This window comes from Acipenser ruthenus, chromosome 3 (genome assembly GCF_902713425.1).
Source record: "Acipenser ruthenus chromosome 3, fAciRut3.2 maternal haplotype, whole genome shotgun sequence".
NCBI lineage: Eukaryota > Metazoa > Chordata > Actinopteri > Acipenseriformes > Acipenseridae > Acipenser > Acipenser ruthenus.
In genome coordinates this window covers 34,377,211-34,392,946 of record NC_081191.1, presented here as the reverse complement: position 1 = coordinate 34,392,946, position 15,736 = coordinate 34,377,211, and the positions used below count along the sequence as shown (strand labels likewise).

The 15,736-nt window shown below is 36.5% G+C and overlaps 1 protein-coding gene across 10 annotated transcripts in view; it reads right to left on the bottom strand.

The window, feature by feature from the left end:
- The window catches only part of LOC117394649 (FH1/FH2 domain-containing protein 3-like), a 262,112-nt gene extending 246,615 nt beyond the window's left edge, over window positions 1–15,497 (bottom strand). For all 10 annotated transcript variants that reach the window (XM_059012819.1, XM_059012820.1, XM_059012823.1 and 7 more), the window contains exon 1: window positions 14,946–15,497. In XM_059012819.1, the coding sequence (XP_058868802.1) occupies window positions 14,946–15,110 (165 nt within the window). In that variant the 5' untranslated portion in view covers window positions 15,111–15,497. The remainder of the gene's footprint in view (window positions 1–14,945) is intronic.
- Between the last annotated feature and the right edge of the window lie 239 nt (window positions 15,498–15,736).

The window sequence follows — 15,736 nt, the reverse complement described above, 5'->3', positions numbered from 1 at the left end:
CTAACATGAAATACTGCACCACTATTATGGCTTCCAGTAGACTTGTAATATAAATTTGTAGTTTCTTTGATTATGTTCATATATTTTTTTTTTTTTTTTTAATTATGTCTCAATCCTAAAATTCTAGGTGATGCAAAACTTTTGGCCATAGACTAGACAACACTACTACATTATACATATTTTACACTACATTTGGCATTTGGCCACAACTTTCGAGGTATCCCTGCCCATAAATTAACTTGGGGATAAGTGGAGAGGTTGACCGTTGAGAAGCCATGAGCAGGGGGTTAGGTTAGCTGCCCTACCCCATTAGACGAAGCCAAAAAGCAAGTGGAGGCTGGGGAGGAGGAGGCAAAAACTGGCACACAGCAGGGATGTAATGGAGTGAGTTAAAATATAAATCCTTTCCTTGCCGATCACTGCATGTATTGTTTATCGAAGGACAAGTAAGATAGAGCAATTCGATTGCCGATTTGATCTGGTATTGGAAGCACTTCAAATATGCTGGATGTTTATGTGATTTGATCTAAGGTTAAAGTGAGTTCCCTCCCAGAACCATCGCTTTGCTTAATTCATGTAAAACATGCGTATAAAAAGCACTTATATATGAACAGCACTTTCAGTACTTTAAGTGGTTGTAATATCAGGTTTCATTTGACTGATTTGAGTTGATCCAAATTCAATTTCAATAAGTTCTTGAACGTTTTGCATTTTCTAATGATATGATTCAAACAATGTGGTAGTAAAATGGTTCATTTAACTATATCTGGAATACATCTATTTTTGTATGTTACAAAAACGTTATCCACACTACATAAATCATGTGCGATTGATCAACATGCATTAAAACCACATACAGTACAGCAATTGCCATTCACGTCAGTCACAAAACGTATGATCGCGCATTATAAAAGGCAGTTTGAATAGGGTAACAATGTTCTGACTCCAATAAACAGACACTACTCTTGTTGAGGAGGGGACTTTGGACCTGAAAAAGAACCCAATCCTATGCGTGGACCAAAGGAAAAGGTCATTAGATTAAACTTTGCTCTAGTGGCAAGACTTCCTCTCCAGTCATAATGTGCAGAGTTAGAAAATAAACAAAAAACAATAGTGTTTTATAAGGTTTAGAACAATTAAGTTGTTTTTTTATCTTATGTACATTTTTGTCAGAATAGCTCTGAGTTTTACTGGTGTCTTTGAGTGAGTTTTATTGTGGAACTATTGCGCTAAGCATCCAACATCAGTGTGGTTTAAGCCAAAGTACAAAAGCAGTCAGAGCCTCTGAGATGGTCAATTGAAAACTGCCCCACCCCCTTTCCCATAAAAGACTAGTCTGGCGTTGTTTAGCAACTGTAAACTTGTGGCTTTTGAGTGAAGTACAGGCCTGCATTATGCTCATCGAAAAACTAATTAAAATAAGTTAAAAAGCAACAGTGGCAGACAAAAAAAGAATACGGAACAAAACATATGGTTTGCATGTCTAGACGTCATTATATTTTAAAATACAGATTTGTTTACTTACTTATAGAAATGTTTGACTATTGTTTTAACCAGAACAATGTTTTCTCTATTTGTAGAATTAGTCCAATGGTACACTACACAATAACCATGTGAGACTAATATGGTAAAATCACAGAGCAACTCATTTCACAAAAACATATGTTTAATGCACTAAACACCAAAATGTGGCATTAAACTGGAGCAATCAGCATAAGGAAGTTGTCAAAAAAAAGTTCTCATTCAATTTATGAAATGCAAATATTCAACACCATATAATTAAACAAAACATATAATTACTTACATTTTTTTTAAAAAGGATTGTATTCTTGTTTGGTAACTACTGGATTTTTACAAAAATCATACTAAAGAAGACTTGGAAGAAAAGAGAATTGCAAGTCCTTTATTTTTTCATGATGTAGCAATTACCATGAAAAAAAACAAACCTTAAAAGCTATCACATAAATTACTGAAATCTTACTATTTTAGCAGGTTATTTAGTGATGTTTGACTAGTTTGTCTAAAACCGTATCCAGTAATGCTATTAAGACCTAAAAATAAACATTAATTTCAAGTTATTTCCATATAATACTTAAAAAAATAATAATTGACACATTTGTATCAAATTTTTCAACCCAATTCGAAATGCCCAATTCATATGTCATCCCAATGCTGCAGCACTTACAGATCAGGAGGACTGGAGGTCAATGCGCGACCTCTGTTCCTGCTGTATTGTCTTTTTTCTCCCACTGAACCTAAGCAATGGATGTTAATAAGCTACTGAACCCTGGAGGTAAAGGGCCAAGCCTTGGAACTCTCTATCTGGAGTCATAGGGCACCTGAGCAGTCGAGGCAAACTATCAGTAACCGATTAACTTTGCTAACCCAGCAGGAACGCAAAGGCCAATGCAACAATCACTGTGGGTTTTTAAGCCAACTTGGCGTACATGGGATTCAAACCATGTTTGCATGACTTGCCGAGCACTCCGAACAGCAGTACTTTTAATATGTGAAACAAGTGGGGGCATCTGTGACACTTACAAAAACTATATTTTCTACTAACACGATTAAAGTTATCATAGGACACAAGATATATAAAATACATTTTGTTTACTGTAACTGTACAACACAGAACTGTTCAAAATTAAACATTTACTGGGAATTAATTATTTAGGGTTTATTATTAAGCAATTTTGTAACTTTTGTAAAAAAATCAAACCCCTATAATAAAGTGAATTGCAGTACACACAGTTTTATTGGGGCACAATAGAAAGGTTCCATATCCTCACCTAATTAAAATGCAACCAGATAACTGTAAAAAAAAAAAAACATTAAAACACCCATAACTTTGATCTAGAATACTAGTCAAATTATTTTCAGTCGTTACATGTTTAAATAGTGTAAAAAACCATATGATCTGTAACACAGTTACAGAATTGTCATGTCATTTATTTTAGGTAGCAAACATTAAATGATGCAATGTCTGATCTTAACAATATAATCTATAAACCACATTTGCTCATTCCCAGCCCTGTATACAAGGAGATACAACTTGATTTTACCGTACTGTGCCAAAACACAAAACCTAAATCTAAACTGACCTCCAAGGTGCTTTACAAACCAGGAATCCACATGCTAGTTAGCAATTAAGATCAAGTTGATTCCTAAAAGCTAAAACACACACTTACTGTTTTACAATCTTAATGTGCGGTTTAACTAAAGCACTGTGGAATAACAGAGGATTTTATAAGTGTTAATCATGTAAATGCTTATTTCAGTTATATCCCCTTGAGTGCAAAACAAGAGGTTCTCAGTCAGGAAGCCAGTAGTTTGTTCTACTAAATGCAGGCTACAGTTTTGCTAAAGAACTGATAGCAAGGGGTGTTTGCAGTGAAACTAGGTAGAGTTTAAAAAAATAAAAAAAAATTCTCTCAAATATTCTAAAAGCACAAAAAATGTGGAGATTGAAAAAATAATAAGCCTGTCTATTTGGTTCACCAATACATCAAGAAACGTGTTTATGGGGATTCAGGATTTGTATAAGCAACCCATGTTAAAACAAAAACACTTTTAATAAGACGACTTGGCAACCCTGGCATCTACCTCTTGGTTGTAAAGCAGTCCAGTTTATTGCAAAATCTCAAAGCTCTGAACCTGGTGAGCTGATAATTGCCCAATCCTTTATAGCTGCTTGCATATTTGCAATTTGCAGCACACCTCATGGTTCTGGAGACAGAACCCTATTCAATACAACTAGTGGTTGCCTGGTAGCTGACTAGTTTATCTTTCACTTATCTTGAGAGTCCCAGCAAGCAGACGTTACCATGTTTAATCTGAAGTTTCTACGGTATGTGGTGGGAATCAATGCAGATCAGATGTCTTTAACAGTTAATTTAAAGATTAAGGAAGCATGCATTAGTCTGCCTCTTCATGTGTCATTATCAGATTAAGGTTTCAATAATGCTGGCAAACACTGATCTGAGTGTACATCCCCAAAGCAGAACAAACCTACTATGATACCATTATTCACAGTAATGTATATGGAAATGTATATCAGCAGAAACCTTATTTTGTGTACATGTCATCTTTTGCAGAGAATACTACACCAGGGATACCTGGACTGAACATGAGCTGTGCACTGACCATGAAGCTGCTCAAACCACTAACTTTAATACAACCAAAATAATTATTGCAGTCATTATAATCTGCATATTTCTTCAAAGAAATAAACCCGACTGTTTCCCAGCCAAAAACCGCTTCACCCAATCAGTTGTTATTGCCTCTATTTTTTTGTCTATGCAAATTCCATATTCAACCAAATTAAGACAGACTGCAAATAACCCTTGAACCTATCAATCAAAAGAGGCATATATGCAATCAGTTTTAGAGCCATGATTTTTATCCAAAAAGATTACACCTAAAAATGGACTCAACACAACCCAAGTGGAAAACGGGCCAACAAAACAGCAGGGCTCCTCTTCTAATGTTAACACAGACACTTTGCAAGGGATTTAATTAATATGCATATGAGCAGGTAGCTTAAAACCTTAAGATTCAATAACACAAGGTATCGCTAGGAATATTGTTTTTTTGCCAGATATGCCTTACCTTATATTGTACATGTACCTTGTCAACAGATTTGTTCTACATTCCTCTTTTCTTTCAAAATCTTTTATTATCCTGCATAGTTAAGGGCAAAGCATTCTATTATGCCTACAGGGGCAAACCAGATGCTTTGCATTATTGAAAGCTATGCGATGCTGTTCATTTACAATTAACTTGAGCTGGATGATAAACAGCTGCTTTCTGACTTGTATCAGCCTTGTGCGGCCTACCAAAATGTGCATTTCAAGATTACATCATCAGCATCTCAGCAGGTTTACACCATCATAAAGATAAGCCAAGCAATTGATAAGCACTGAAAGACAGTTGATCTGACCAACAGTTTTTGACCGATGAAGATTATTTATATGAAGATTCAGGTTAGGGTTAGCAGTAACTATTCCATTTAAAGTTCACTTTCACACACAACCTCATCCCTTTTCAAGCTTACTATCACAGATGGTCCTTGTAAAGTTACAACAAAGAAAATGTTAGCCCCATGGGTGCACTAGCAATTCTCAATGTCTTCTCCATGCCGATAGACACAGAGTGTACATTACTTTAAAGTACTAGATAAGAGTTTTATTAAGCAATTAAATAACAAAGACAAGCGGTGTGTCCTGAACATAGCTAGCGTACCAGCTTTACATGTTAAATTACTGTCCTATTGAGTGATAGAGACAGTTCATACAGCCCACATCAAACAGCAATCTATTAACTCTGTGTAAATGCAGGCACTGTAGAACAGCAAATGGTCTATATCTTTAAAACACTCAATAATAAATTAGGTAAACTTACAGGAAAATATAAAATGCCTGCATAAATGTCTGTGAAAAATGTACATAAAGAATACATGAAGCAACAATCTAGCGTGAATGTATCTAATCTTTGCTGCACTGCTGAATGCGGTCAAACTCAGTCTCATAAAATCTATATTTACCTGGTCTGAACAGGTAAGTGGAAGAAGAAAATAAATGCAGGGCATTAATTGGTGGAAGAGCCACCTTGCACATCATGCAAGGGTCACGGAAACCTGACAGGAGGAGAATGCTTCCCTTATCCTTGAGGCAACGAGAGAGCCAAGAAGCCAATGCAATGTCAAATAACATGAGTAAAATGGCAGCTTCCATTCTTTTTCTGCAGACAGATCTGTGTGTAATATATATATATATATATATATATATATATATATATACATACACACACACACACTACTGGTCAAAAGTTTTAGAACACCCCCATTTTTCCAGTTTTTATTGAAATTTAAGCAGTTCAAGTCCAGTGAATAACCTGAAATGGTACAAAGGTAAGCCAGAGGTTAAAAAAAAAAAAGTTTAGGTTAAAAAAAAACTGAAAAATAATGTACATTTCAGAGTTATACAAAAAGGGTTAACAACTTACAGCTGTTCTGCAGCAATGGAAGTAAATTAAGCCTTGAAAGTTGATGATAACAATTCCTACAGGTGTCCCAACTTTTGTTGATTACTTACAAACCCTCCGTCTGTATAAAAACAGTATTGGAACCGACTGTGTTACTACACCCTCTTAAGCATTATTTGGACAGTATTGTACTGCAGGAAGTAGTATATTGCTCTCATAATGGCGAGAAAAAGGCAATTAACAAAGGAAGACAGACTGACCATTATAACCCTTAAAAGTGTAGGTCTTTCCTTTAGAGAAATTGCAAAGAAAGCCAAGGTGTCAGTGAGTACAGTTTCCTACACCATCAAAAGGCACTTGGAAACTGGAGGAAACTCTGACAGGAAGAGGTCTGGCAGATCCAAAAACAGAATCAGAAGACAAGTTTCTGAGAGTCAACAGCTTGCGTGATAGGCGGCTCACAGGACAACAGCTTCAAGCACAGCTTAACACTGGTCGAAGTAAGCAAGTCTCAGTTTCAACTGTGAAGAGAAGACTTCGAGCTGCAGGTTTGACAGGTCGAGTGGCAGTAAGAAAGCCATTGCTAAGATGGCAAAATAAGAAAAAGAGGCTTGCCTGGGCCATGAAGCACCGCCAGTGGACTACTGAAGACTGGAAGAAGGTCTTATGGACCGATGAATCAAAATTTGAAATCTTCGGTTCATCACGCAGGGTTTTTGTATGCCGTCGAGTAGGCGAAAGGATGGTTCCTCGGTGTGTGACACCAACTGTCAAACATGGAGGAGGAAGTGTGATGGTCTGGGGGTCTTTTGCTGGATCCAGAGTCAGCGACTTGCACAGAGTGAGTGGCACCCTGAACCAAAACTGCTATCACAGCATTTTGCAGCGCCATGCAATACCCTCTGGTATACGCCTAGTTGGTCAGGGGTTCATCCTACAGCAAGATAATGACCCAAAACATACCTCCAGGCTATGTCAGAACTACCTTACAAGAAAAGAACAAGACGGTAGGCTTCAAATCATGGAATGGCCAGCACAGTCTCCAGACTTAAACCCCATCGAGCTGGTTTGGGATGAACTGGACAGAAGGGTGAAAGCAAAGCAACCTACAAGTGCAACACATTTGTGGGAACTTCTGCAACAGTGTTGGGAAGAACTTTCCAAACAATATTTGATTTCCATTGTAGAAAGAATACCACAAGTGTGTTCGGCTGTTATATCTGCAAAAGGTGGCTACTTTGAAGAGTCAAAAATTTAGATTAAATTTTGTTAAACAAAACGATTCCATGATTTCTTTTTTATCTCCAATTGTTTATTTGTTCTATGCTTTAATTTCAGAGTACATTGAGACATTAAACTGCGTAAATTTCAATAAAAACTGGAAAAATGGAGGTGTTCTAAAACTTTTGACAGGTAGTGTGTATATATATATATATATATATATATATATATATATATATATATTATACACAGTGCCTATAGTAAGTATTCACTACCCTTGGACATTTTCAGTTTGTTGTGTTACAACCTGAAATCTTGATGCATTTAAATGGGATTTTTTTCCTTTAATTTACACAACCTACTCAACACTTAATGAAAAATAAAAAAAACGGAAATAGATAAGTATTCACCCCCTCTGCCTGGGAGAGACCTTGCTGATGCAGTATAACTACCTTGTGTCTTGTTGCTGTGCTCAGTCTTGCCATGATGTATGACTTTTGACAGTAAACTGTCTTCAGCAACCTCACCTTGTTAGCTGAGTTTGCCTGTTCCTCACCCAGTTTTATTCCTCCTACACAGCTGTTTCTGTTTCAGTTAATGATTGTGTTTCAACCTACATATTGAATTGATGATCATTAGCACCTGTTTGGTATAATTGTTTAATCATACACCTGACTATATGCCTACAAAATCCCTGACTTTGTGCAAGTGTACCTAGAAGAATTGATGCTGTTTTGAAGGCAAAGGGTGGTCACACCAAATATGGATTGGATTTAGATTTTTCTTCTGTTCACTCACTTTGCATTTAGTTAATTGATAAATATAATCTATTAACATGTCTATTTTTGAAAGCATTCTACTTTACAGCATTTTTTCACACCTGCCTAAAACTTTTGCACAGTACTGTATAACCTGCAATAGCTCATCGAATTAGGTGTCAGCAACTTGAAAAAGTTGGTTTCCATAACCTACTTGTACATTCATAATATCTCAAATAAAAAAGACAGCACAAAGTTCCATAGGATGCGTACAAGCAATTCCCAAGATGTTGTCTTCAATAGCTCAGGCAACCAGGTGTCTGCAGTATGAAAAATACATTATCATCAGGCCACAAAACTACCTGCCTAAGAGAACTAAAGTTTAGAGCACAAACTTAATGATAACTTCACTTTTTACCTCCCACTGCAAGCGAAAGCAGTTCTTTCTAGTTGGCTTTATTAATATCCAGTCCAACTCTTGAATTCTTGAAAGTACTTTTGGTTATTAAAAATGTCACAGAATTGCCAGAGCTTAGAAAGGAATAAAACTTCACCGGAGATGGGTGAACATGAAAACGTTCCATTTATGGAAGATTAAGAGGCAGAAGGTCGCAGAGGTCAGACAAGGGAAGATGAAATCAATCCAGTGTGTCCACTCACTCCAAAGGGTTTCCTTTCTACAGTTTTTGTCATGCTCTTAAAGCCTTAGACTGATGCAAAGAACAACACTGTTAATAAATCATCCCTTCACAAATGGGGCCATGTGTTTAAGTGTCAAGTTTAATTGCTACATTTTTTCCTGAAATGTTGACATTTTAAAACCAGAAAAAAAAACTCAAAGGAAAATATTAACTTTGAATAATAAAAAAAAACTAAAATTAAAATAGTGAAAAATAACATTATTCAGCATTTGCGTCGTGAAACGCAAAAGTAAACAACCTATATAAGCAGCTTACAGGGAGCCCATATCCTGAAGTGCATTACTAACCCTGCACTCTGGATAATAGCCTATTCAAATCACATCAGATTCTTTTATGTTGGGATTCTCCCTTCTCTCTCCTGCAGTAAACGGGTCTCTGCACGTAACTGATAAGGTGTGTACCATGACAAACATTTACAGCAATATGACACACTGGGCTCTATTCATTATTAGTTGTCGTTGTTTTGCGATACCCCATCGCACATGCTTTTATTATGTATTCATTAAATGAAATAGGCAGTTAACACTTTTGAGAATGGTTTTTAATGAATCGTATATATTTATTTGTGGGAATGCTCCCTCATTGATATTATTGTTCTAATTAATATTGCATTCTGATAATTTTGTTGATCACACACACCTTTATAAGCATTAATCTGCTCTTTCATCAGTCACTTTCGAGATGGATGAAAACGATTGTTCACACAGTGAGACAAAAATGAAAATCTGCCACAGCTAAGGCCAGATCAATTGAAAATGGTCTTTTAATAAAGGTGGTGGTTAAACAATGTTCCTCTTTATTTGGATCAAAAGCTTTATTGCCGTCGGAAAAAAAAAAAACAATATAGGAATCAATAACAAACAAACTCTACTTTAGGAGTATACCATCGTAGTGTCGCCGATGTACACAAGCGTTGGCAGGACTTGAGAGGTTCTGTAAAAAAATGGGTTCATATTTATCAGGTTATTATTTTTTATTTGTCTGCTTATTTATATTAGACTATGTGATCTTATAAAATGCACTACGTCCATATTTATTGGAACCACTGGAGTGTACTAACCATTATGCTAGAAATTTCCCAGCTAAAAATGAAAAAGGTTACGCATCCAACCATCAAATCCAAACTGTGTGAAAGTAACCTGTTCTTTCTAAAACTGAATCACACATATCTGACTACAGAACTCAGTTTGAGAACATGATTAACTCTTTAACAATATATATATATTTTATTTGCACAAAGCTGCAAATAAAAACAACACTCATCAAAATATTGCAGGTCACACAAGCAGAATGGTATATGTTGACTCAATCTGACAAACAGTTAGTAAAGAAAAGGCCAATTAAATATACTAGTTTATAACACAGAAAAGAAACAAAAAAGGCAGGCATGTATAAAAAAATACTGGAAAATGATGTAAAGTATAGCCTTATAGACAAATAGGCATTGTAATAGAAGTTTAAAAGGTATTTTTTCCCATAGGCTGTATTTTGGAAGGATGTATGAATAAATAGTAGTGTCTTGTCTCGAAAATAAAATGCCAGAAGTATGTTTGCGTGTGCCTTTTTTATTAATCTGACCTTCAGTTTTATCTCTTAATCTGGAGTAGACATAAAATATATTTTCTATCCATAGATTCTTTTTCTACCATAGACCCCATTCAGGGCCACCTTTTCTCATATGTGAACATTCCAAAAAAGAAAAGGCAGCCCAGGGTTGACCTAGATTTAGGCCACCGTTTCGATGTGGCCCAGGGCCTGCAATCCAGGACCAGGGCAGGCCTTGACATATATATGAATGCAAAGCAGATTTAGGGATGCCTTTTCATAGCACATGACCAATTTGGTTAGGTAGCTCAGTAGACACTCCCATACTCCCACGGGCTCGAAAGGTAAATAAAGTGAATGCTCTGCTAGCCAAGACGGCAGTGGATCTATAGTGAATGGTAATTACTTCTACATCATACAACTTTAATTATAAAAATATTAAACAAAAAAAAACAACAATCTAGCGGGTTAACATTCAGGTTGTTTCTTTCACATGATATATGAGATGCAGTGCATTCATAATTATGCTTAATTTGTCACAATTACTTTTTCTTACTGTTATTTAGTAACTAAGTGATATAAAAATTGCAGGACTATGGATCTAAATAATGATAAGTAATGCTGGTGACTCAGCATATTCAGCTACCATTGTTTATTTTGCATGCAAGATATACATAGCTACAGTAGTGTGCGTCTTTACATTAAAATGCTGATCATTTCTTTTAGCTGCTTGCTTTTACACGCTCATAAAATGCTGTTCTCATCCACAAATATTAAGATCATTGATGCACCATAACATTAAGTCAAAATAGTCAATATATATAGTTGTTTTTTTTGTTCAATATATACCATAAAACTGCTACTGTGCTACATTGAAAAAAAATATATATTAATAAGAAACATCTGCTACAAATCAAGGATTACTGTATATCCTGGTAGCTCTTCCATTCTGAGTGCAGGCTATCGTTCCATTAAAAAAACAAGCTTTTCACTTTTCAGTCACATATGTGAATGCGCAAGGTGTCTTAAACCGCAAATGTAAACGGGTTGCAAACCTATATATGCAGCGGCCCTGAGGCGTCCCAGGGCCAGCCCAGTTAGTTCTTGTCCCTCATCGTTCATTATAGCAGCAGAGTCACAGCCCTTGTTCAAGGTAGCAAAATATATCAATCAAATGCATGTACAGAAAATGATAAGGATAGCTGTAATTAAGAGGCGGTTTCCAAATACTACAGAAAATAGTAGTAGATTAGAGCAATTTAAATAATGAACCAATCTGAAACAATCAAAGTAGGGTGTGGCACATATTTAAATTAAGTACACGTTATTTGTTGAAGGAAAACTTGAGGTAACTAAAGTTCCACGTTAGCACAAAGCTGCAGACAAACAAACAAACAAAAACATGATAATGAATAATTTGAGATTATTAATCTCCTACTTAGAAATGGAGCGCCAACATAATTTGAAAACCAGCGATAATGAATAGAGACCATTAATAGCAAAACGTGATGGATCAAGGAAGCATGGTAATGCATAGTAAACCATGGTAAACAATGCAAATATGTAGTACTGTATTGCATTTGAAAAGCACAATAATTGTAAAATATTAATATGATTATCATTATACAGTATTTCCATGATAGTATAAAATACATTTTAAAATGAATAATTGTCATCTTATAACATAATAATACAGAATAAATAAAATGATAAAATATAGATTTTCTGCATTAAGATACTGAATAGTTTAACCCTGTGAAGGCAATCATTTATAAAATAGCCCTGGTACAGTAAGACATCCTAAAATGTAAATATCAACTACAAATTTCAAAACATTGTGGGACCAGTCAGATATAATTATGAACACTGTACTGCCAGATGAAACACTATAGTGGTAACAGTGAATAATGTGGGGTTTCAGTATATGTCTGTTGATGCCACATGCGAGGTGCGCCTAGGAAACACATGAGCGGCACAGCAACGCTAGCGGGGAGCAGCAAAATGCTTATTCACCAGACAAAATTTACTCACCGTGTTTGTCTGTTAGTCCATCGTTTGTTTAAGTGTTAGTCCGTTTTGTTTGTCTATTTATTTTGGTGTAAGTGCCGTGTCCTGTCTTCTGTTTTGTTCAACCTTTTTATTTTCTGTGTGTTAATAAAACACTGAGCGTCGCAGTGTCTCAGATTCACTGCAACTACTGCCTGTCTCTGCGACTCTTTCTGGCCTTAAATCATATATTTAAAACATGATCATAGATTTAAAAAGAGTAATTGTATTAGCTAAGCGACTCAATACAACATACATTTCACAAATAATTTGTTTGTTAAATAACTTAACAATATGTACAATTTCCTAGCTAACTATTTGCTATTTGCAAATTGTTCCCACTTGTCTCCGCCCTTAACGCAAAGAGTTCTGGGACTTCAGCACAAAAACACTTCCGCAGAAGTCAACTGTTTTGTACACTCAGTCGAAGGGTGCAGTGAAGGGCACATAAAGCTCCCTTCACTCGTTCCCTAAGGAATTGGGACAACCCTTAAGATGGCGAACTTCTGCCCCTTAAGGGAAGGTAACAAGTGAGCAAGGGTGCGGTTTGGGGCGCAGCCATAGTGTGTACTGCATGACTGAATTGTTTACCTGGCATGGCGAATCCAAGAGTTTTATGACAATATAATTTAATAACCTGTACAAAAAAACCCTCATGGAATACTGCAAGAAGCCTGTTATTATTGAGACCTTTTTTCAACGTTAAAGTGTTTTGCTTGGAGGTCTATGGCATACAGTACGCTATATCGTGTATTTTTTCTGTTGCTCTTCAAATGCAAATATTTTTACTTGTCAAGTCTAATTTGGCCGCTATGGTGTCCAGATGTCTTGTTTCTTGCGTATCCTTATACCTTATACTCTGGACGGGAGGTATCATACAGTTGAGGGCATTTTTGCACCCTGAAAACCAGTCTTTCGTTCGCCATCACTGTACATAGTGCAGATAACGTCACACAACAACACTTCAGTTGATTGGTCTAGATGGAAATTTGCCGCGCGGTATTATTGAAAAATCACTCTGGTTTCTATCATGTGCGGCTTTCCACCGTGCCGCTTCTCCGTTCCGCATTCAGTGTAATTGCACCCATTCAAAACAATAGATTCTATTTTTTTTCCCGCTACCACTCCCAGTGTAATCAGACCTATATGCTAAAAAATTAGGAGGAAATTAGGAGAAATGTTGTACAGTGCTGGAAGACGTTTTTTCTTTTTTTTTTTTTTTTAACCTCGTTGATGTGTGTCCACCAAGCAAAGAGGTATTGCTGCGCTCCGCCCCGCCCCGCAAACGGTGCCGCGCCGCTCAAGTGTGTAGGGTAATTATGAAAAACATACAGCTTACCGCTACGCTCCCAGTGTAATCAGACCTTTGTGTGGGGGCGGACAGCAACGACAAGGACAGCAACCAGGTCCTGACAAGCTTGCAACACTGCCACAAACAGACAGTACTGGGAAACCAAATTCCATTCACATACAACAACAAAAAAAGATGTCCCCTTCGGCAAATGATGTACACATGAACTATTAAGATTTATTAAAAAGGAAGTAATTGCTGATTGAGCTATAAATAATAGTCGTTTCCTCTTCATAAAAAAAATTCTAAGTTGTAAATAGCAAGACAAATGAATTATGCTTGAACGTCCGGGTTCAAATTTCACTCGTCATGGCTTTATAACATTGTAAAAACGATTTATAAACCCTGCCTGTGCAGTTAAATACATAGAACATGTGGTTAAAGCAAAAAGTATACATTTTAACTTTACTTTGTAAGATCTTCTATTTTAATAGGGCTTCTTGTTATGTAATTTCTAGTACTGGTAATCGCCAAAGGGCTAAGCAACGTAAAATCTACATAATTATGACCATTATTCAGCATACAAAGCCTAGTACCTTTAGCAATTAAATCGATTTGTCCCATTAATTTCCAGCAGTGAAGCCCCTAAATAATTTACTAATCCACGTCTAATGAACGAAACACTTCGTTAATCTCAAATAACTTTGCTGATGCATTATACATTTGACGTTTTGATGATGATGATGATGATTAGTTGGTAGACTGTCATTTAGTATTTGGTAGACTGACCTTCACTGTACCCTGGCACAGAATGTTTTAGTCTGCCATGGAATCACCATGACATTGCAGTAGTGTTCGTGCGCAACAAACACCGGTGCTGAGCTGCAACCTGTCAATCCCCCCCCCCCCCCCATACTGTGTTTAACCGAATGACCTAGCTGAGCCCCGGGACATATCTCCACAGCTGAAATATTAAATTTTAAGGTCTGACACCTCAAGGCTGTGGTTGTTTTGTCCTGGCTTGATTTGCATTCCAATACCGACAACAATTATGTTTTAGCAGAACTAAAAGAAGAATGGTTTAAAAAAAAAAGTGTACCAAACATAAAATAAAATTAAAACATAAGTCTTTAAGACGTTAACAACTACAATGCTAGTAAGAGGGTGACTTTCACACTAACATCCTTGCCATTTTAAATTGCCTTGCTATATGTACTGTTACTTATCCCACTGTAGTTTTTTTTTTTTTACATCCTCAAAGTATAATGCCTATACCCATGCAAATGTGGGATGTTATTTATTGTACAGTGCTAAAACAAATTACAACACAGCTATATATCAATCTGCATTTATTTAATAATATTTAATTTAATAATGTATTAGGTATTTTAATCACTATACCTTATGAGGTGCTTTGAGTAGCCTGTGAACTCCAGCAATCTGGTTGATGAGAGGAATATCTTCCCTGAATGTATATAAAGGTGGTCTCGTTGGTTCTGGGAAATTAGTGCTGTTAAAAGGATCGGTATCATCTAAAAACTGAACCCTGCAAACTAAAGTAGCCATGATGCATCCATGCAAAGACGTGGATTACAAAAGTAACCCGGCGAGAGATCCCCCTGTAACACTGTAGACTACGCACACCGACAACAAGCAAGCAGCAGGTTGCAAAGTTTCAGCAGTATGCGCCTCTGTTACGTCTCAAAGTTAACCGTTCATTCACTTTTTACACACTTCACATAGATAGCTGTAAATAAATCAAAATAATAGTGGTGCATTAGATCCAGGATGTTGTTATTTTGCAGTCGTTTCTATAACAAGCCCCTTCAATCAAGGTGGACAGCTATTTCCAAGTACATTAGGAGCAAGGTGCTGCCAGACTAAAGCCAGAAATACGACCGTCTCGGGGTCTGTAGGAGAATTCGAGAAAGAGCTCCCCCCTCACCATCAGCCGCGAACTAAATCAATGCATCCTACGTAAAGCCTGGGGAGCTTTCTCAAGAATGATGCTACATTATTTAGCAAGAAAACTAGCGACATCGTGTGGAGTAAAGCAAATCAGAAACTACTTCCTGCTCTGCAGACAGATAACGGTGTTGCACTTGAATGCACAAAACGGGCAGTCCCTGCAAAGGTTTATTGTGCTTTTTAATGTATTAAATATAAATAGTTATCTGAAACGTAGCCTTCGT